General features: G+C 43.9%; 1 protein-coding gene across 1 annotated transcript in view; it reads left to right on the plus strand.

Annotated features, from left to right (window-relative positions):
* The window catches only part of sun2 (Sad1 and UNC84 domain containing 2), an 84,064-nt gene that overhangs the window by 59,233 nt on the left and 405 nt on the right, over positions 1-24,426 (plus strand). Inside the window, exons 8-14 of the mRNA XM_084319556.1 lie at positions 5,960-6,010; positions 11,251-11,499; positions 13,428-13,565; positions 19,229-19,331; positions 22,824-22,939; positions 23,316-23,489; positions 24,164-24,256. Coding sequence (XP_084175682.1) covers positions 5,960-6,010; positions 11,251-11,499; positions 13,428-13,565; positions 19,229-19,331; positions 22,824-22,939; positions 23,316-23,489; positions 24,164-24,256 — 924 coding nt within the window. The remainder of the gene's footprint in view (positions 1-5,959; positions 6,011-11,250; positions 11,500-13,427; positions 13,566-19,228; positions 19,332-22,823; positions 22,940-23,315; positions 23,490-24,163; positions 24,257-24,426) is intronic.

A 24,426-nucleotide genomic window follows, 5' to 3' on the forward strand; every position in this document is an offset into this window, starting at 1 on the left:
ATCACCATAGTCCAAAGAAATAAAACAGCTTTGCCTATGCTGACACTGAATGCACAGTGTTTCCCCTGAAAAAGAATTCAGCAGTGCTGCGTGCACGCTGCCGGAATCCATATTTGTGCGTGCACAAAGCACACGTGCCGCCGGAATCCATATTAGCGCACGTTGCCGGGGGAAATACCTTAAAACTACCTTAGAATTGTTCGAGATAGGTTATTCATGTTGATGGAGTCATGTGTGTGTGCATTTTTCTAGGATGTTTTTGGTGTGTCCGCTGACACTAGAAGTGCTTTGGAGGCCCAGGTAGCTGCATATTTGTACACTGCACAAAATGAAATCTTATCAAGTGAAAATATCTTGTATTTGGTACAATCAGTGTTAATTTTGGCAGCTATTTTCATTTTAGTTTTAGTCTTAGTCAAATGCTCCTTTTTCGTTTTCATCATATTTAGTCATCTTCATTTATTTTTCGTTTAGTCAGTTTTAGTCAACTAAATGTCTGAGCATTTTAGTCTTAGTCAGTTTTTGTCTCAATTTTGTCTCGATTTAGTCGACAAAAACGGATGACATTTTTGTCTTTTTAGTTAATGGAATTTTTTTTCAGAAATAGTCAACATGGAACATATTCTGATTTAAATTGCATATTTATTTTTTAACCTATAGGCAGGGGTCGGCAACCTGCGGCTCCGGAGCCGCATGCGGCTCTTCAGCCAATCAGCTGCGGCTCCTGTCTCCTCTTCTGTGTTTTATTTAAAAATAGGTCTACACAGCCAGTATTTTTTCTCCTCTTCATAAGAGTTTGAGGTTTCCCTTTGTTATAACAGGTAAAAACAGCAATAAAAAGTAAATTCTTTTCTTTTTGTTGCTTTATAATTCCATTAATGCAACAAACTGTGTGCTATAAGTATAAAGTATAATAAATCGCAAATTACTTTGGGTATGCAATTGTCAGGCGTTTTATGCTAAATGTGGGGTATGCTTGGGGATATATAAAACATTATACACTGTGTTATCTTCATTTTAAGGGTAAATAGGTTGTGCGGCTCCCTGAGCATTTAATTTTGTGGGAGGGTGGAAAAGTGGCTCTTTTGATAGTAAAGGTTGCTGAACCCTGACCTAGGGGAATCTGAGTCGGCGGCACAAGTGATACACCGGAAGGGTGCACTGTCGATCTGTGAATGGAGAAATAACTTAATAAGACACATTATCTCTTCTTGCCTTGCTCAGCTGGCAGCGGTTTATTTGATAAATATTAAATAACAGTAACAGCAGTAACAGTGTAATAACACTAACTAACTAACAGGATACTGTGTTGTAAACAAACACACAGTACAGTAGTTGAGTAGATAGTAATAGTAGTGTGTATAGTACACACAGTAGCAATCTGATTGCAATCTGCTTGCATAAAAACATATAAAATGATAAATCACATTTTGAGGTTGGTGTAAAGTGCCACATGGTGATGGAAGAGGTCTGGTTAGGGGTTAGATTTAGAGGTGGTCTAGGTTTGGTTAGGGGTTAGAGTTAGAGATGGTCTAGGTCTGGTTATGGCCCCTATTAACCAGACCTAGACCACCTCTGACTCTAACCCCTAACCAGACCTAGACCACCTCTAACTCTAACCCCTAAGTTAGGGTTGGTGATGGTCAGTGCTGGGCTGCTGCCTGCTGCCAGCGGTTTATTCTATAACAACAGGATACTGTAAACGAAGTAAACAGAACACAGAGTAGTACTAGTAGTAGTACACACTGATTGCAATCTGCTTGCATAAAAACATTATATAAAATCACATTCTGAGGTCAGTGTTAAAGTGCCACATGGAAGAGGTCTGGTTAGTGGTTAGAGTTAGAGGTGGTCTAGGTCTGGTTAGGGTAACTTAGGGGTAGTTAAGCATTAATTATAATTTATTATTATTATTTAGATAGATGGATGTAAAGGGCTAGACCAACTATTAACTCCTATCCGGACCTAGACCACCTCTAAGTCACAACCCTAACTTAGGGGTTAGGGTTAGAGGTGGTCTAGGTCTGGTTAGGGGTTAGAGTTAGAGGTGGTCTAGGTCTGGTTATACTGATCCGATACCAGTGCATACATTTTAAAAAAATTAAAAATTATAAAACTTTTTTTTTCTTTTCTTTTTTACAGCTACTGTTTTATATATACTGTTTTTTAGTAATAACTAGAAAGTAATGGTATTTATTCAACAACAGGTGATTGTATAGATTAGTATTAGTATCATTAATTGACAACTATGCTCAATGAGTTCACCCACGGAAAGGTTGTTGGCACATTGGTTCCGCACGGACGTTATACACATTGCACTTGCTACCAGAAGGCTCAGTTTAGGTTGGCTAGTAGTAACGTCTATGTTGTGATTTTAAATGCAAAATAAATATTCAACATTCTCTTTTGAGACTCCGCCTCAGACTCTTATCATTTGGCACTAAAAGCTAAACATTGTCACCGGTATGGCTGTCCGCATTATGTCATTGTGCATGTGTGGGAGAGGTCGATCAGTTAGCCACGTTAGCGTGAGCTAGGTTAGCCACTAGTTAATGCGGGCTAGATGGAAAGTCACAATGTAACGTTACTGGTGAAAAAGTGATTTACCTTGGAATACTCCTTTGCCAACTTGCTGTACTTTGCTTGCAGGTCTGCAGCTGGATTATGAATAGTCCCAACTTTAGCCAAGGTAACGTTAAGCTAAAACTAGCTTTTCAGATAGCTCTTCAGCTAATGCTAATTACACATCAGAGCTCCCCGTCAGCCGTCACACTCCTCTGTCGGGACAATGGCATTTAAGAAAAGTTATAATTATTTTGTCTCGTCTTGTTTTAGTCAACAATATCAACATACATGAAGAGACATTTTGTCCTGGTTTTTGTAAATTACATTTTTCTGTCCTCAGTTGTGGTCAACGATATTTAATTAACTATTTAGTCACGTTAGCGTCACATGGTCTTCAATAACGTGACGTCACGTCTCGTTGTCATGAAAAAAACTTTCGTTGACGAACATCTTTCGTCATAATTTTCGTTGACTAAATTAACACTGGGTACAATAAGTCCAATATTGAGTAGAATTATGTTGAATTATCTTATTCCACTGACAGATAATTTAGCTTGTTTCAAAAAAAATTCTTTATTTTGGTAAATTTAATCTTGTTTTAAGAAAATGTTAACACTTTCAGCGCCACGCTTAATCCCCATCTCTGCCGCTAGAAGGCCATCTTAAAATACTAATTTCCGCAGTGTTTCACGATGTTTGCAGAGCTGTGTGTGTGTTCTCTATTATAGCTGTGGAGACAATGGTGTGGCTCATTTGACAGATACTACTTGTAGTCCAACATGGAAAAAAAATTTGTTTCTACACACTGTAGTTTGTAGTTTATTACATGCTAAACATTGCGCATTTCCAAGATAATCCAGTCTTTTTCCATAGATCGCGAGATAAAACGTGTTATGTGCAATACGCCCAAATCATTCTGGTTGATTCCCTGAAACCCCAAATACTCCCAAATCAAAGGTATATAACCTTCACAAAATCATCAAGGGGGGGGGGTCATTTTAAAGGGGAACTATCTTACTATTTCTTTCACTATTTCGGCAATTTTACACAATTCCTGTGAGTCTATGGAACACATCTGTACGTTTATTTTTTTTGTATTTCTAATCAAGTACTCTAAAGCAGCATTTTTCCACTTCAAGATTCCAAGCTGTTTTTGGCTGGGCTCTGCCCATACTCGCAAAGCACTTTGAGTGACAGTCACCAACCAATGTTACATCCAGCCTGTTTGAAAATACTAGAATCCAACATAGTCTGGTGAAAACACACCTTATGTTATGGATGGATCATCACCGTTTGTCCTCTTCCTCTTCATAATAATATTCAATAGTTCACTAGGCAATCGCCATTGTAGGCGATCGCCCAGCTGTAGTATGGACTCTGGGGAGCTCTCAATTCGGTGACAAATAATGCCTCGGCCGGTGTTGTGCCGAATTCGGACTCCCTGCCAGAATCCGACACGATGGTATCGTGAACGCGCATACACTATCAGATTGCTGTCATAAAACTATAAAGCGGACAGAAATGCGGGAACATTTTGATTATATTTAAAAGGCTTTGACATTGTAAAACGAAATAAGTGGAGTTTCGAAGCTGTAAGCTGAATACAAGTCATAGGAACACCCACGATATAGTGTTCTTCCCCCTTCCTACTGTATAAGAAAGAGGAAAATCGCAAAACGCAGAAACGCTACAGTAAAATAGTAACGTTAATACACTATTGACACATGTGCAGACAGTTGACAGTTGCTGAGTAATGATTTGACAACTTCTGTCCATAATAAATATAACCCTGTCAGTGAATCAATGACTAATTACGACATTTGTACTTACTGATTCGATATTTTCTTTCGGGTCCCGAATACTCGGTACAGCTCCCTTCTTTAGTAACATCCTGGAAATCATCCCAGCATTATAAAGTCCTTGATTCTCAATGTCCTCCTTGCATAAATGTGCGGTACACACCCTACTCCGAGCAGTTGGGACAACATTCGGCGGGTCTCAAAACAAACTTGGCCCATTGCTGGCGGATCACGACATCATCAGGAAATTTATGCAAGGACGTATATTCGCTGCTTGGCAGTCAGGAACAGCACAACATATCTTGCCCGTTTTGCTCATAACGTTTTTAAATGCTAACCCAATGCTAACTAACTGTTAAACTTCAATTCCACACATTTGCTTGCATACTGCAATAAATAATGGTTGAGTGTGCACGGTGGCTACAAACATAGAGGGGGCGTTACTATGCAGATGAGAATTCTTACACGTCAGAGGTACGCGTACGTTTCAGAATGGCTTAGTTCAGTGGGGGATGCTCTCGTGACATCTGAACTGGACGAATGAGCCCATTGATAGACCCCATTGATACAACCCCACATTGCTAGAAAACAATGCTAAACACTGGAAAAGGCCATTTATAAGATAGTTCCCCTTTAACTCAATACTGTGATCGTGTTTGCCGAGCATGTTTTACGTCCGGTGTGATTGTTAGAAAAACACGTTTCAGGTTCGGTAAAATAGACATAGAATATACCTTACCCTAGCCAGAAGGTATTCCAAAAAGATTAATTCCAAGTGATCGCATCGCCATCGCGATTTCGAAAATACGCTTAGGCAATGGAATTTTTAGGCGATCAATGTGAATCTCTGTTCAAGCAGGAGGAGGGGCCTTACAAAAAGATTTATAAAAAGGAAGACGTGTATCCATGCCAATGCAATTCCAGTTCAGACAGACGATACTGCCACCTGGTGATATTCGATCGGCATTGCAATTCCAATGTATACAAACGAGCCAGGGACAGCTAGAATGATCCGGATGATGATTTAGAACGGGGATCAGAGGAAAAAGATCAAAGATATAAAAACGAGTTTACTCGTTATTGGCGCTCAACGCTTGTCGGCCAATCACAAGTATACTCGTGATTGGCGCCGAAAGTGTTAATCTTGTTTTCTTAAAAGCCAAAATAAGCATCAGATTATTTGTAACATAATGGAGATGAACACTGGTTGGGGCTAAATGCACTTAAATTGTCTTTTAAGATAAGTTACAATCATAAAACACAAAATTGTTACAAATCTTAATTTCAATGTCTGGTGAAATCTCCTTTGGGGTGGAATTCTGCTTTAAACCATGTAACATGCCTGGAGGTATTGTAACTTTTCCGTTTTACGGCGCCGCTGCTGAATGCATAATGGAAACACTGATGCATTTTGTTTCAGAAATGGAGGCTTTTGATTGACTAGAAATGTTTTCTGAGGCCCATTTGAACCTCCACACCCTGTCCCCAAGAGAGACTGGACATAGAGGCAAGACAGAATAGGTGTAGAATAGGTTCCAAGATATACAGTACGTTGCAGCTGACAGTCGACCAACACCAGCTTGATCTCTTCTCAGGACCCAGCCACTGTGTATGCTGTCGTGGAGGAAAAGATGGAGAGTTTGCTGGTAAGATGGGGAGCGGGGGACAGCGGGGAGCGGGGGAACTAGGATGGATATGAGGACTATGTGTATGTGCAGCTAGGAGGGATATGAGGAATTGGTGTGTCTGGCGAGAGTTCGTATGGAACGTGCAATAATTTAAAGTGCAGCCGCTAGTTCAGTGTCGCTATGTGTTTTTTTGCTAGTATGGTTGTGAAATTGGTATCAGATTTGGTATTAAAAAAAAAAGTCTTAGATTTAACTTGTTAAAACCTGCAGATACCCTGTAACGGGAACATAATCTATGGGTATTCAAATATATTATATATATATTAGTAGGGATGCTCGATATTGGCTTTTTTACCGATACCGATATACCGATATTGTCCAACTCTTAATTTCCGATACCGATATCAACCGATACCGATATATGCAGGGTCCCCCCCCCCCCCCCCCCAAAAAATGGAATAATTTCAGGTAATTAACATTACATATCTCTTGTTGTGGAATTAACACAACATTGTGCATACTTTTGACAATAAATAAAATCAGAATTTGTTCTTACTTGCTTGCCTGGGTAAATAAAGGTTATATAAATGTAAAAAAAAGAAAATTAAAAAAATTTTTATTTTTATTTTTTTTGAAAATCGATATTTAAATACCAAAATATCGGAGTCATATTCCGTTTGCACACGTGTATGTATTCCCCTCAGCATTGTGGCCCAAATCAGATTTTCTTTTGCAGATCTGTGTGACAGTGTGAACAGCACAAATCACTAGGGCTGTCCCAGACTAAGGATTTGGATAGTCGACTTTGATTGGCCGAAATGAGCCGATAGTCGACTATTAGTTGACTATGAAAAAAAAAAAATTTGAAAAAAAAATCATTCCATTTGGGCTGTGGGGGTGCTTTATGTCTGAAGGAGTCAACGGAAGGTTCTTGTCCTCTGCAAAAGCATGCAATTGGTCCACTGATGGATACATCTTGATATTTGTCTAGTCTAGTGTGTTCATTAGATGGGTGAAATCCTCTTTCAGTGCCTCTGTGCCTGTTTTCTTAGGCAGTTAGCCTCTGGTATGCGTGCCATTCGCGTTAGCCACGCTTCTAGGCCTCTTTTCTTTTGGAAAGAAAGATATAAACTATTTAAAGGAAATAAAATAAAATTATTATTATTATTTTTTGCATTCGACTAAGAGGTTGGCAGTCAACTACAGCTCCTTTCGATCATTAGTCGACTATTCGAATAATAGGGGTCAGCCCTAAAAATCACACAGTACACTATGCCGTGCACTATGCCGTGCACTATGCTGTGCACTATGCCCTGCACTATGCTGTGCACTATGACCTGCACTATGACCTGCACTATGACCTGCACTATGACCTACACTATGACCTGCACTATGTGTAACGGGTGTTCTGTATGTGTTGCTCTTAGTTGGCACCCGTTGTCCTATCTGCGTTGTGTTCTGGGTGGCCCCTTGGGCGAGACAAGATGAACCCACAGTGAGGACGAGGAGACTTGACTGTCGTTGGCATGAACGGCCATTTATTTCTGGTTCACCTCAATGATGCAACCTGTATCAAAATGGTTGGTAGGAATACCACAAGAAGAAACAACGTCACTGTACAATTATCTTTCTGCACGCAGAACCGGTGACGTCACTACGTCGACCGCATGGTTAGCTACATCTTCACATGGTAACTTAAAATGCTAACGTGAATGACAAGTTACAACCAATATAAAACAATACATTTACATTTTAGAAACACACATACCTGTATCAAGATGGTTGGTAGGAATACCACAAGAAGAAACAGTGTCACTGTACAATTCTCTTTCTATCGACAAGAAACACTGAATTGACTATCTGTGACCAAACAAAATATCCAATTGTGCATCCAAACTAATCATACCATTTATAACAACAATATCGAATTAACATTTATCATTTGTCAACATTCATTACTTATTTGGAATATATACAACATAATAATACGCTTACAATACATAAAGTGCCGCACTATATACAGACACGTACCTCACAGATTGGCGCCTTGCGCAAACTGAACATAGATAAGACAACCCCCAGATAGTGAGACGTCTGAATGAACCGGAAGGCAAAGCTCTACATTGAACTCTCTTAAAGTGACGGTTCATATAATGAGTCTTTAGTATAAATAAATCATAACACAAGTGCAAACTGTATTCATAACAATTGGTAACATAGGATTTGGTGACATTTCAATCCCATAAAATAATAAACAATGTTCATTTAACACTTGTTACATATGCAGCAAAGGTTTTCTACTGGGTTATTTTCTCAGTGCATTTTATTTATTGGTGGCTGTTGTGTTGGGATATAAAGAGAATTTCACCAACATGGTTCTAAATCGCCTACCCCACCTTTTAACACTTTGAGCGCCAGAGGTTAATTCCGTATTAGTCCCTTGAATGCCACCATCGCCGCCAATGTTAATGTTAATATCGCCTAATCTATGTTTTAAATTATGTCTAATCTGCCCGTCGCTTATCAAAGAATCATTTTCCAGTCAACATTGGCAAGGCAGATTGGTTTTTTATCGCTTCATTTCCGTTTGATAGCATTTTGAAAATCACCCGTTTTCCTGGGAAAAACAACCCATTCTATGATAATCGCATTTTACTGGAATATTCCAGAACGTTGTTATTTGTCGGCCTAGTTATGAATCGTTTTCAAATAAACGCTAGATGATCGATAGTATATGTGTGCGCACGCACGTTTGTGCCGCACGCTGATAATAGCTGCTCTCATTTCCTGATCGCTTTTACAGTGAAACAGCAATATCACATATCACATAAACGCTTATATCTCTGTGAAAACGAGTCTGATTATCCTAACACTGATAACATAGATTCCTTACCTGACATCAGATGGTATCCAAATGGTATATTCCAATTCCTGATCACCACTCGAAAAAATCGATAAGTGTATAGATCCAATGTGATACAGTAGGAACTCATGATCTGCGAGGCTCAGAGGCTCCAGAATGAACTCTGGTAGACCCCGGCTGCATCAGTGAGAAGTAAAATGTGGAGTCAGAAATCCGTTCTCCCATTCACTTTCATTGAGTCCATTCCAAAAGGGTGATTTACCATCTGGGAGACGATAGGGGGCGCTTTTTTCAGATCTGAGCGGCGGCGGTCCCTGGATCTCCAACGGTAGGCTCGCGTGATGCAATATGATTTCAGATCGCTAATAAAAAAAAATAAAAAATACCAGAGAATACTCGGGCGTGGCACTCAACGGTCGGGGCGTAAACCCGAATATTCTCGGGCGTGGCACTCAAAGTGTTAAAGGGATAGTTGTGATTTTTGGAACCCTGGTCATATTTCTTACTTACCAAATATGTTGTTGATTGACAGTCCTTTCTCGGCACAATCCATGCTGTTCCTCATATTAGCTCCGGATAGTTAGCCACAAGCCAATACGAGGTCAATGGGGTCACGCTCCTGTCTGTATAAGCCAACTGTGGCTCGCTGATTACTCTGTGTGATTACTTGATTACTGAGTACTCGCTGATTTCTTTGTGTGCACTGTGGAGTAGATTTTAGTGAGCCGGCTTGTACAAACAAGAGCGTGACCCCATTGACTTTACATTGGTTTGTGGCTAACTATCCAAGCTAGCATTGGTCCTTGCAAACTTCCCACCACAGTCAGGGCAGCTGAAACCATCACAGTCAGGACAGCTGAAACCATCAGTCAGAACAGCTGAAACCATCAAGTCAGGACAGCTGAAACCATCACAGTCAGGACAGCTGAAACCACCACAGTCAGGACAGCTGAAACCACCACAGTCAGGACAGCTGAAACCATCACAGTCAGGACAGCTGAAACCACCACAGTCAGGACAGCGGAAACCACCACCGTTAGGACAGCTAAAACCCGCCCAATAGTATGCTGTTGACTAAAAACACACCTCTTCAAATAATATCTGAAATGAAGAAAAAAATACTTCCTACTGTCTTTTAACTATTATGCACTTTGCTACTAAGTAAAAACGTTCCTTATTCAGGGGATCGCAACTGAGAACATTTTGGCCACTTACGAACACCCTTTCACGCCTTCAGGCATCCGGAGGAGAACTTTCGTGAATTTGTTCTTACAAACTACTTACGAAGATAGTTATGTGACCTGTTGGAATTGGTGGGTTTTAAGTACCTCAGAGTCCGCATTACAGAGGACCTGACATGGACAACACACATAGACACTGTGGTAAAAAAGGCAAAGCAGTGCCTCTATCCCCTGAGACAATTAAGGAAGTACAGAGTATCGGGGAAGATACTCCACTCCTTCTACTCCAGGGCCGTAGAGAACATCACTGCCTGGTTTGGAAACTGCACTGGAAACTGCACTGGGAACATCACTGCCTGGTTTGGAAACTGCACTGCCCAGGACAGGAAGGCCCTACAGAGAGTGGTGCGCTCAACAGAGCGTACTATGGGTATTGCACTACCACCCCTGCAGGCTGCAGGACTTATACAATAGGAGGTGCAAATCCAGAGCCTACAGAATAATGAAGGTCCCTCACCACCCCAACAATAGCCTGTTCAAGCTGCTGCGGTCAGGCAAGCGCCTCTGCATAATACGCAGCAAGAACAGAGAGACTCAGGCTCAGCTTCTTCCCCCAGGCCATTGAACACTGATCTCTCCACACATTCTCCACACACAAGCACACATGAACACACACAAACACACACACACACCACACATTCTGCACTCTCTCACACACAAACACACCACAGGTCACTTTAAACACATACCGGTAATCACTTTAAAGGAAAGAAAACAGCTAACTTTAAAGAAAAAAGAAAAAAAACATAACTGGGTGTTTTTGTATAGTTAGGATAGCATCGTGACATAGAGTATAACTGTATATTTATTGTATAGTAGTGTACATACAGTAGGACTCATTACCTTTTGTACCTATTTTATTCTATTATTATTGTTTTTTTTTGCACAATTGAAGCGGGCATGGCCACCTTAATTTCACTATATGTCTTGTGTATGTATGATGAATAAACCTCTTGAATCTTGAATCTTGAAAACGTACACTTTCGATCATGCAGCCCATTGTTAGTAAGTAAGAAATAGGGCCGGGGTTCCAAAAGAATCCGAACTATCCCTTTATTGGCAGGTGGGACCAGGGCAGTGTTTGAGGGTCGTGGAGGAAAAAACTACTAGCTTCCTAGTAAAGTTGACGTGCTGTTGATTTGTTGATCTATCAGATGGAACAGCGGCTCCAGGCGTCCGAACGGTTACAGGTGGAACAGCGGCTCCAGACGGCTCAGCGGGTCCTGACGGACATGCAGAGCGAGAGAGCGAAGATGGTGGCCGTGGACTCGGACAGCCGGGCGCGTCTGGAGAGGGAAGTGGCCGGTTTGACCAGGCGGCTGGCCGACTACCACGCGGACCTCCAGTCTGCTGTCACCAGCCTCAGCGACAGGGTCCAGGCCGCGGAGGGACTGAACGTCAACGTAAGGATGTTGTCGGTGTGTGTGCTACTCAGTGTTGTAGTCGAGTTACTAAATCTCGAGTCCCCAGTGTTCGAGTCCAAGTCTGAGTCACCAAAGAAGAGCCTGAGTCGAGTCGAATCTCCATTACCCGAGTCCAAGTCATCAAGGTTGAGTCTGAAAATATACACTTTGACTGCTGTTTTGATAGGGTTCGGGTCTTTACTCTTGGCTACATTTGAAAAAGAAACACAACATTAATTAACACGTCTGTATTGATCAATTTATGATGAGCGACGGCTTAACAAGATAACCAACACTACAAAGCTTCTTCCTCATCTGTGGTTCAGGGTAAACAAACACAACCTACTTAACTTTATTGCAATACTTGTTGTTTTATTGGCTAGCCCTATACTTCCCTACAAAGGCAAAAAGCCTTATTTTTAGTCACTATAGTTTTGCCTTTGTAGGGAGCTACTGATATAGTGGTATTAGTACATACACATTTAGAGCGATACACATGCCGAATCCCCACCAATATTTCGCCGTCGACTAAAAACGTCTTCAATCAATATCTGAAATGAAGAAAAAACAAAAAAAAACACTAACCTTCTTACTGTCCTATACTACCATGCACTCCTCCTCCTATACTAATGTCTATGCACTCAACACTGCAGCACCCACGTTTCAGCACTGTTTGATCATTGTTACTCAGCTGAAAGAGTTGTACCCTTCCTGCTGACTTGTCGTACAGAACTTGTAAGTCGCTTTGGATAAAAGCAATCAGCTAAATGACAAAATGTAAATGTAAATGTAAACATGTAGTGGTATTCATACATATATGTAGGGGGCATACTCTGCTGTAGAAAGGCACACAGCAGTAACGCAAGTTACAGCTTTTTGTAGGGCAGTATACTTTATAAGTGAAATGTAACTTCTAAATATCCGTTTTATCTTGTGGCAAGGTTTCAGACTTCAGTTCAGTTCAGTTATTTTTATTTTTCGGGCTTTGGACACATAACAACGGTCATTCCATAAATCGCCAACGTTTTACCAGCTGCTATTGCAGCATTGTCCAATTGTCCGAAAAGGGCTAGGGAGAAGCACTAGGCTTGTCGGGCCCTACCCCTGAAGACTTATGTTTCGTTTTTTTATTTACATTTTTTTATTTACATACATACATAGTACATACATATAGTACACATTACAGTACACACATATAGTACACATTACAGTATAGTATACCTGCAGTACATAATAGTGTATACAGCACATATATAATGTGATATGAGATATATAGTACATGATATATACAATATAATATAGTACCATAATATAATAGTATATACTGCAAATATAGTTCAATATAATATACAAATGAATTATAATATGATTATATAATGTAATATGATATAACGTACAATACAGTATCATACGTATTTATTTTCTTATTAATATGCAATTAAATCTCTTCTTCCCTTCTGTACCTATCAAAAATAGATTTTTTTATCTAGATGTGAATTGATTTATGTTTTCACAATATTTTAGTTCATCCTCTAGACTCTAGCCCATTCCACAGGGTGGCTCCAAAAGAGGAGATACACATTATTTTCAGGTTGGTTTTCATCACAGGTTTTTTGAAGTGCAATGGTCCTCTGAGGTTGTATCCCCCCATTTACCGGTAATTGATTATTTCTTGCTTTGTACATAACTTGCAGAGTTTTAAAGTTTACCATATCAATGAACTTCAAAATGTGTGATTGTAGAAACAGTGTGTGTGTGGTCCCGATATCCTGCATTGCAAATAACTTTAAAGCCATTTTCTCAGTTTCACTGTTTGCATAGTTACTGTGGTTAGCTCCTGCATGGCAGTCTATACATAAGCACACATACAGTAATCATATTAACTTCTAATATAATTTAAATCTAAATCTGACCTCTTGTTCCCATAGCTGACCCAGGAGCTGTCATCGCTCCAGATGAGACCTCCTCCCGTCCCATGCCCTGATCCCAGCACTGCCCCCGACTACAACCAGCTCACCCCAGAGCTCCAGCAGGCCATGGAGAAGTGGTTCGCTGACCGGGTCAAGGTTTGATTGATTGATTCAAATGATTTCATCAACAGTTAAAAATGGAAACATGACTTTTCCAGTCAGCGACATTCCTTACATAATCATAACCATTCAGTATCTTACCATAACACAGTAACGGCCAGCAATTACACCAGCTGTGTGTAAGTTCAAATGTTGCTTTTTCATACAGTATCTATGTTTATATCAACCAATTCTAGAATATTGAATAATTGATTGATATAAACATAGATAATGTATGAAAAAGCGAAATTGTATATTATGCTGTTGTAGAAGTCGAAGGAAGAGGCGATGCAATAACCAGCGTGACAGGTCCTTCAGGTTACTTCCTACTTTATTCATTGACAAAATCACCACCTTACACACACACCTACTACTCTCCTATATCTCCTCCCCCGTGACCCTTCAACTCTGGAGTGAGAGACTCCCTCAACGTGACACCACACAGGCCCCCCCCGAACACCCAGAGTAGACATACCCTGCAATCCCAACTCATACAACACCCCCCAAAGTACTCAGCCCCTCGTAGGAGGCCTGACTACCCAACCATAGCGACTGCGCTTAACAGTCAGAAGGGAAGGGGGAAGGGCACGAGCCCGTGGCCGTCTGGACTGGGGGAGAGGCAGGGGCTGCTGCCGGGGTAGAGGTAGACACGGGGTAGACGTCGGCCCACTGGCCCATCCGGGGTCACGTGTGCAGGCTTCAAACGGTCCACCGATATCCGCTCCTGAATCCCCCCTTTGTCCACCACAAATCTCTTGGGTCCCGCCTCCAGGACCCGGAAGGGCCCATCGTACGGAGCCTGGAGTGGAGAACAGTGGGCATCACGGCGGATGAACACGTACGGGGCTGACATCAAGTCTTTGGGGATGTAGGACAGGGGAAGACAGTGATGTGCGGGCACGGGAGCGAAAGTGCCCGCACATCACTGTCTTCCCCTGTCCTACATCCCCAAAGACTTGATGTAGGATGGCCAAGCGATGAGTCGCAGCTGACCAGGGGGCTGTGGCACCTGGGAGGAACTCCCCAGGGACTCTTAGCGGCTGACCCAACACAAGCTCAGCCGAAGATGACTGCAGATCCTCCTTTGGGGCCGAGCGTAGGCCTAGCATAACCCACGGCAAATGGTCAACCCAATTACTGTCCGTAAGAGCCGCCCGGAGAGCAGCCTTCATAGTGCGGTGGAAACGCTCACAGATACCATTTGCCTGTGGGTTGTATGCCACAGTGTGGTGGAGTTTCACCCCCAAACTCTCTGCCACGGCGCTCCACAGCTCTGACGTGAACTGGGGCCCTCTGTCTGAAGTTAGATCCGCGGGGGTACCGAAACGGTCAACCCAGGTGGAGATGAACGCCTGAGCCACGTCCGGCGATGTAGTGGATGACAGGGGCACAGCCTCCGGCCACCTGGTGGTCCTGTCCACCATGGGTAGTAGGTGAGTGAACCCCTGGGAGGGGGGCAGTGGGCCCACCAGGTCCACATTAACGTGATCAAAACGTCTCTCCGGGATGAGAAATGGCCCCAGCGGGGCCTTAGTGTGCCGATGCACCTTGGAGCGCTGGCACGCTACACAAGAGGCTGCCCACCCCTTGACGTCCTTCCTGAGGCCCGGCCAGACAAACTTAGCCCCCACCAGCTTAACTGATGCCTTCACCCCTGGGTGCGACAAGGCATGTATAGCATCGTAAATGCGGCGGCGCCAGCCAGCGGGGACCATCGGGCGAGGTCGGCCGGTGGAGACATCGCAGAGGAGCGTGGCCTTACTGTCCTGGAACGCCACATCCTCCAGTCTCAGTCCTGTCGTGGCCGTCCTGAATGCCTGGATGTCCATGTCCGTGCACTGGTCAACTGCCATGGCTGCGTAGTCCACACCCAGGTGCACAGTGTTGACCCGCACTCGGGAGAGACAGTCAGCCACCAGGTTGTCCTTGCCCGCCACATCCGTGGTGGTGAATTCTGAAATGGCGGACAGTTTTACGCTGCTGCCGTGCCGACCATGGTTCCGTGGTCTTGGCCATGGCAAAAGTCAGAGGCTTGTGGTCCACGAAAGCGGTGAACTCCCGCCCCTCCAACAGGAACCTAAAATTACGTGTGGCGAGGAAAAGGGCCAGCAGCTCCCTGTCGAACGTGCTGTATTTCCTCTCGTTGTCCCGAAGTGTCCTGCTGAAAAAGGCCAGAGGCTGCCAGGCGCCGGCCACCCACTGTTCACACACAGCCCCCACAGCATAGTCCGAGGCATCGGTCGTGAGGGCTATTGGAGCGGCCGGGTATGGGTGTGCCAGCATGGTAGCGTTAGCGAGAGCAGCCTTAGCACTATCAAATGCTTGGACCCTCTCAGGGGACCAGTCCACCTCCTGATTGTCCTTCTTGCCCCTCAGTGCCTCGTACAGGGGATGCATCCAAGAGGGCCGCTCCTGCTATGAATCGGTTATAAAAATTTACCATCCCGAGGAACTCCTGTAGGGGCTTGATGGTGCGAGGACGTGGGAAGGCAGTGTTTGCCTCCACCTTAGTGGGCAGAGGCACAGCTCCCCGTGACGAGATGTGATGGCCCAGAAAATCGATCTCTGGCCGGCCGAACTGACACTTGGCCGGGTTCACAATCAGCCCATGCTCATTCAGCCGCTCAAACAGCTGTCGGAGGTGCAGATGATGCTCTTCAGCAGATGTGCTGGCCACCAGGATGTCATCTAAATACAAAAAAAAATTACAAACCTCGCAGCACAGAGTCCATTAACTGCTGGAAGGTCTGCGCTGCCAAAAGGCATCCTTAAAAACTTGAGAAGTCCAAATGGGGTAATAACGGCAGTCTTGGGCACGTCTCTGGGATGGACTGGCACCTGGTGGTAGCCCCGCACCAAATCCACCTTGGAGAAAATGGTGGTCCCGGCCAGGTGAACAGAGAAGTCCTGGATGTGCGGGACAGGGTAGCGGTCATGAGCCGTGGCACTATTGAGGCGCCGGAAATCTCCACACGGGCGCCACTTCCCATCAGCCTTCGGAACCATATGCAAAGGCAAGGCCCACGGGCTGTCGGAGCGGCGCACAATGCCGAGCTGCTCCATTGTGTCGAACTCCCCTTTAGCGATGGCCAGTTTAGCGGCATCAAGACGGCGCCAGTGCACGTGAGCGGCGCGGCGCGGGCGGTTTTGACGTGAGCGAGGAGTGGGTTTTAAAATGCGTCGGCGCGACGTCCGGAGCGAGAGTTCTCCTCCGCTCCAATCCACTCCAGGCCGCTCACAGTGGTTTAACACTGATGTAATATACATGTAGTACAATGCCAAAGCAACAGATGGCGATGTACAAACATGAAGGCCTTTTTTTTTTTTTTTTTTTCTTTTTTGGTCTTTTTCCCCCTCCATTTTCCTCCGATTTTCTCCCATCCCAATGTTAGTCGTATGCCAATTCCCAGTCCCTTCCTGGTCGCTGCGCTTTACCCCCCACAGTCAGATCATTTGGGAGAGTGGAGGCTACCACGTGCTCCCTCCGACACACGTCCAGCCAATCACCGCTTCTTTTCACCTGGCAGCGCGGATTCTCATTGAGAGGGCGTAGCGTGTGGGAGGACCACACTATCCCCCTCACGTCCAATCCGCGCTTAGCAGGCGCCCCGACCGAACTGTAGGAGTCGCTGTTTACAACGACCCGGACCCACCCCGCCAGCTTCTCCCACCCTCTGATACAGCCAATTGTATCAGTGCAGACGGCCAGCCAAGCTGGTGACAACCCCGGAGCTGTGAGCTGGATTCGAACAGGCGAACCAAGCTCACAGCTCCGGGGCTGGTGACGAACGCAATCTCCGCTCGACCACCTAACCGCCTTCATGAAGGCCATTTTCAACCAATGAGAAGGGTGAACCTGTGATATCCTGTTCAGGCTTTATCACTCACATCCTGTTAGAAAAAGTTTTGACGCCATTGTTGTCGTTAGCTTACATGCTAACGTTAATGGCAGCGACCATAGCATTGTGGCTAGGCTAGCTATCATCGCTTAATAGAGCTAGTGAATGGATAAACAACGTTATTTAACACTGCAGAATGGGTACAATTACAATGCGGCTCAATACAAACAATTGTTAAGGGGCCCAGGGGGTGTAGACTGTTGTAGTTTGAGCTCATTTACACCATGCTCCAAAAAAAATTAAAAATCTGCCGAGCGATGTGGCGCGGGGAGCGCTCGATTCAAGGTAAGCGGTGAGCGACTTGGGGGCGGGGTCAACATGAGCGATTAGCGGAGCGGACCAAGCTTTAAAGAGCGAAGAGCGGATTTCTCGCCCGCGCCGATCCGCTCACGTGGCCTGGGCGGCGCACACGCACGAAAACTGGCGGACCGGCCGTGGGAATATAATGCTCCACCCCATGTTTTGCGACCATGGCAGAAAACGTGGGCACAGTCAGAGCGGGGAAATCAGCGAGAAGCCACTGGTACACAAGCCCTGAGCCTCTAGCCTTTAGCCGCGTTAAGTAGCCTTTTACACTTAGTTGTCTGTTTTTACTTTTACTGGATTGTGTATTGCATGGAATGTTGTTGTTGCCGTGCTGTCATTGAGATGTTTTTGTTACTCGTAAAGCTACAATATGAATTGCCCCACGCAGGATCAATAAAGTTGTCTGAATCTGAATCTAGTGTTGACTTTACTCCCTGAGTGGTGTAACCCAGGGCTGAGACCTGTTGTCTTTGTGGTCCTGTGTGGCGCTGGTCAGTACTCTGTGTTCAGACTGTGAGCGACCACACCATACCATGTGTCGGGTGGCTTATCTGAAGCAGAGAGGGGCAATGGGGAGGGAGAGAGAGAGGAGAGAGAGAAATGAGGGGGGGAGGGAGAGAGAATTAAAAAGAAGATAGAATAGAGACAAAAAGGGAAGGGAACATTATTATCACAGACATCCTGTTGGGGGATCCCCTTTGAACAGCCCATCTGAAGTTTCTCTCCTCTACACCGCCTGTGGTGCTTTTTCCCCTATTGCTAGGTTTTAGTGAGTCTTTCCTCATCTTCATTGGGGAGAGTCTGGGGGTGTTGCATTATGTGGATTTCATGGTGGTTTTTGTTCAGGATCTATTGTGATGTTTCTTCTTGACTTGTAAAGCCCATGGGGGCAATTCCATGTGACTTCCGGCCAGGTTATACACATACATTTGATTCGATATGATTAGGAAGGAAGGAAGGAAGGAAGGAAGGAAGGAAGGAAGGAAGGAAGGAAGGAAGGAAGGAAGGAAGGAAGGAAGGAAGGAAGGAAGGAAGGAAGGAAGGAAGGAAGGAAGGAAGGAAGGAAGGAAGGAAGGAAGGAAGGAAGGAAGGAAGGAAGGAAGGAAGGAAGGAAGGAAGGGGGTCAGAGAGAAGGAGAGTACCTGGATGACAGATTTGATTTTATTAATACTAGTGTATAGGCGGGACATACCGCATAGCAATGCTAGTGGGTGAGGTGATTGAAAGATTATGTCGCCCCAAAAGCTCAGCTGCGGCCAACAATTAGCTCTACATAATATGTCTATCTATAAAAAATATATTTGTGCGTGTGTGTGTGTGTGTGTGCGTGTGCGTGTGTGTGTGCGTGTGCGTGTGTGTGTGTGTGTGTGTGTGGTGTGTGTGTGTGTGTGTGTGTGTGTGTGTGTGTGTGTGTGTGTGTGTGTGTGTGTGTATGTGTGTGTGTGTGTGAAGCAGGACCAGGACCAGGGCATGAACAGGCTCAGTGGTAAGGAGTGCTCTTCAGACTGTGGACGCCCCATGGCTGACAGAATGGCAGACTTTTCTCTAGAATCACAAGGTTTGGAACAACTTCACCTCATGACCTCTAGGGACAGAACCAGGTTCGGGGGAGCGGAGGGTGGGGAACTGTTGTGGGCCTAATGGCAAATGTTCTAATCTCTAAGCACTATTGCTGTCTATTCTATTTTACTAGCTATTTTATTGCACTACACTATTGCACTATTTTACCCTGTCTATTCTATTTGACTCTTTTTATTATTGTCTATTTTAAAACTGCCATAGAATCAAACCATACACAAGGTGGCCTTCTGGGATGTTGAGCCTAATGTGAAAAACAGATTTTTATATGTCTGCACTTTATGTGCTCATTTTGTGCCTGTCTTTTTTGCTGCTGTGAAGCACTTTGAGCTGCAATTCTTGTATGAAAGGTTTTTTAAATTATTAGAATAATTACAGGTGTAAGAGCCAATTTACATGGTAAGGTGCCATATGTTATATTTTATGTATTTGTTTGGATTTATGTATTTATGTTGATTTCTGCCTGTATACAGCCATGCCTGCCAAGTTGGGTTTATGGCATCAGTTCCCTTTGCTCACCAGTAGGTGACTTATCTGGCTACTTAACACATTCGGGGCCATTGGGATGAGTCTAATTAATCTCAAGAGGACCGGGGAATGTAAACAAACGTGGGCTGTTTGTAGAGTTTCCACGTTATCGATCGCCATCTGGTAGATTGATATGTCCATTGGCTGATGATAAATTATTGCATGGTGAAATCTGCGATGCAAAACGTAATCCAAGCTACATGCTACACATCCAGAATCCTGCTACTGGAAACTCCAAAAAAAAGTTTAAAAAAAGAGTCCACCGTTCGGCCACAGGTAACACTGCATTATCGCAATAGCGCCCCTAAGAGGATCTGGCCGGTATTGCACCTTCTCGAATTCATAGAGTAGGGTAGATCTGCAGTGCCGCTCGGCGACCTTGAATAGGTTATTAAAATGGAATAAAAGATTACACTCCTCCACATACAAATTTATTTGGAATAACAAACCACCACGTATAAAAAGATCCACCGCACAGAGAAATAAAGCAGACGGTGGCATGGCAGTTCCAGATTTTTTCCAATATTTTAAGGCGTACACATTAAGACCATTGACAATATGGTTTGATCCCCAAGCATTAGTGTCCTGGAGAAAATTGGAAGAAAACATAGTAGCCCCACATAGACTGAAGGACATAGCACACACTAAATTACCAATCAAGCACTGTGAGCGGAAATTTGGCCCCATAATTACCCATGCGATCCGGATATGGCGTGAAACACAAAAAAAATATCCTAACCCACAAAAATGGCACAATCACACTCCCTTATTCAATAACAATGCACTCTTAATTGAAAAACGTCCTATAAGATTCCCTATATGGGAAGAGCAAGGCATACACTCATTAGGGGATGTTTTTAACAACCAGGGTTTTTGTAGTTATGGAGAAATATGCACAAAATTTAATCTCACCGAGTCCACATGGCTTTTTTACATAGAGTTACAGCTATGTTTGAAGTCTCACGGTGTTCCATTAGACATACCAGTTGAACACCACAGATACCACAAATTCTTCTATGAAAGAGAGACATCGAGAGGTTTTGTATCAGGTTTTTATCATCAATTACTAACGTCCTCGTATGAAACCCTCCAACTAGACTCTGTCTGGAGGAGGGATATACCAGACCTGGAAAGTGACTTTGATTGGCAAGGAGCATGGGCAAATGTCCGTCTTACATCAAGGAACCCGGACCATCAACAAATCAATCTTAACTATATTCACAGGACATACTTGACTCCTATAAGACTGAACAGAATGGGTCTCAAACAAGACTCAAAATGCTCCCAATGTACAAATGGAGACGAAGGAACATTTATGCACATGTATTGGGACTGCCCACCAGTTAAGGCATTCTGGAAAGAGGTGACCCATCAATTATCAAAACTCGTATCTTGGAATATACCAGTACACCCCTCTGTATTACTATTGAATGATGTTTTTGAGTTTGCAGTAAATCCACAGCTAAAGAGGTTGGTTTTATCGGGTATCACAGTAGCTAAAAAAACTGATCGCATCACGCTGGTTTCAACCGGAAAAAATGTGCCGGAAGGTTTGGTCTCTTACATATCTCGATGTGATTTATCAAGAAATATCTACAGCAAGAATTCTGGGACTCAACGAATCCAAAATGTCAATGTGGTTAGAAGTGGTGGAGAGAATAAAAGCTAGCTTATAATGGTAGTGTCTGGTTAGGAGTGAGGGATAATGGAGGTACTATCCAAGGAGGGGTCCGGGAGGGGGGGGTTCGAGCTGGAGCATATGTGTGTAGGGTTTTAGATAATAGGTATTAGGAGTATATCCTGTATAAGACATTGGTACAATTGGTAATTTCGTTGGATATACACTGTATACGGTAAAATATTATTATATACTTTTTTTTGTTTTCTGTTTCTGTACTTGCATGTCATTTTAGCCACCTTAATTGTTTCATTATGCATTGTGTGTTGAGTACTGACTTTTAACAATTTTGTTTTGCAACAATAAAAAAAAAAAAAAAAAAAAATGGAATAAAAGCAATAACAACTTGCCACGGATTTATCCGTGCCTCTGTCCACAACCGTTGGAATTGAAACACGGATAAATACGTCCTTGGGCGCCATTGTGTTAATGGGTAATGGGACTGATGAGCCACAGGTGTGGTTGGTTACCGGCAAGAGCCAACAGTTTTTGACCGTACGTCGTCATCGTTTCATGGACCTCGTTTGTTTGTAGTTATAGTGTTTGTTTGTTCATTTGAAGGTATTAGCGTTTACTTATATTACATGCAAATTGTGCATTCTGTACTTATGTGGTCAAATAAACCCACTGGGGGTATTATTGCAACGGACCTTGTGGACATTCTATATTTTGACCAGACGAGTATCCAGCACGAGCCACAGACGCGTCAACTAAGTTCTAGTCGGTTTTCAGCCTCCTCAGGGCTTGTAGGTTTGTTGTTTTACTAGTCAAGTTAATTCAAGCCCTCAAAAACTGGTGTAACAGGTATTACATTTTTTTGGGGGGGGGCAGCATGGCTGTCGGGAGGTGAAATAATATTAAATATATGAAATGTTTTTGTATGCAAGTCGTTGTTTTTTGCGGGGCTACCGGGAGCTTGGTGCGTCTGGCGAGAGCTTGTATGGAACACGAGAATGACAATTTAAATAGTTTTTTTGCTAGTATGATCGTGAAATTTGTATAAAGTTTTGCTCTAAGTGGTATTAAAAAGGTCTTAAAAAAGTGTTAAATGTAACTCTTTGAAACCCGCAGATACCATGACTAAGTTTGAGGGATCCTTGCTAAAAATGTGTGCCGATATATCGTTATCAGAATGTTCTTACTCCCAAATACCGGCATCTGCCTTTTATCTGAATAGAATGGCACATGCTTTGAGCTTTTGCTTACTCTGTGTGTGCGTGTGGTGTGTGCGTGTATGTGTGTGTGTGTATGTGTGTGTGTGTGTAGGTGCCAGCGTGGTCAGTACCAGGTGTTCTGAGACGTACCGGATCCGTTCTGCCTGTATGACTCTGTTTGGCTTCCACCTCTGGTACCTATCTGAGAGTCCACGCACTGTCATCCAGGTACTCTCCTTCTCTCTGACCCTGTTCCTTCCTTCCTTCCTTCATTCCTTCCTCTCTTCCAAATCAAATCGAATGTGTCGAAATGTATGTGTATAGCCCAAAATCACATGGAATTGGCCCCATGGGCTTTACAAGTCAAGAAGAAACATCACAATAGATCCTGAACAAAAACACTCGCAGACTTTCCCAGATGAAGATGAGGAACGACTTCCTAAAACCTAGCAATAAGGGGAAAAAAGCACCACAGGCGACGTGGAGGAGATAAACCTCAGATGGGCTGTTCAAAGGGGATCCCCCAACTGGATGTCAGTGATAATAATGTGTTCCCTCCCCTTTGTGTCTCTATTATGTCTTATTTCTCTCTCTCTCTCTCCAGGGCTACCCAGTGCTCCTCCCTGGGAAGTGTTGGGCGTTCCACGGTGTCCAGGGCACCCTGCTGATCTCCCTGTCCCACCCGGTGTGGATCACCCATGTCACACTGGACCACCTGCCGCGCTCCAACTCCCCCACGGGACGCATCGACTCGGCACCCAAAGACTTCCAGGTCTATGTAAGTTGGTCTCATTTGAAGCTTTACAACCCAAAGACTTCCAGGTCTATGTGAGTTGGTCTCATTTGAAGCTTTACAACCCAAAGACTTCCAGGTCTATGTGAGTTGGTCTCATTTGGAACTTTACAACCCAAAGACTTCCAGGTCTATGTGAGTTGGTCTCATTTGAAGCTTTACAACCCAAAGACTTCCAGGTCTATGTGAGTTGGTCTCATTTGGAACTTTACAACCCAAAGACTTCCAGGTCTATGTGAGTTGGTCTCATTTGGAACTTTACAACCCCAAAGACTTCCAGGTCTATGTGAGTGGTCTCATTTGGAACGTTACAACCCAAAGACTTCCAGGTCTATGTGAGTGGTCTCGTTTGGTACTTTAGAACCTGTGACTCACATTCACTCACACATTCACATCACCTCACACCACCGCCGGCGGAGGCGACTGTGAAAAGTGCCAACCTGCTCATCGGGAGCAGTTAGGGGTTACGTGTCTTGCTCAAGGACACTTTGACATGCTGCTGGGAGGAGCTGGAATCGAACCGGGATCCTTAATAATAATCTCACTTTCTTTCTTTCTCTCTCTCTTCCACTTTCTCTCTCTCTCTCCCTCCCTTTCTCTCTCTCTCTCACTTTCTTTCCCTCTCCCTCTCTCTCTCTCTCTCTCTCTCTCTCTCTCAGGGAATGATAAACGACACAGAGGAAGGCACGCTGCTTGGGAACTTTACTTACGATCAGGATGGAGAGTCGACACAGACGTTTGAGATCCCAAAAGTGAGTCATAAATCAACATTCCTGTCTTGATTCCTCTTTCTTGCCGTAGTTTGAGACTCTGTGCATTAGAGCTGTACTGTACCTCTCTGGAGTCTCACCTCAAAACATACATGTGCGGGTTTGGTTCCTGAAGCAGAGTTGGTGACATTGACGACAAGAGCCTTCTCTCT

The sequence above is a fragment of the Notolepis coatsorum genome (assembly GCF_963971535.1).
Source record: "Notolepis coatsorum genome assembly, chromosome: 7".
Lineage (NCBI taxonomy): Eukaryota > Metazoa > Chordata > Actinopteri > Aulopiformes > Paralepididae > Notolepis > Notolepis coatsorum.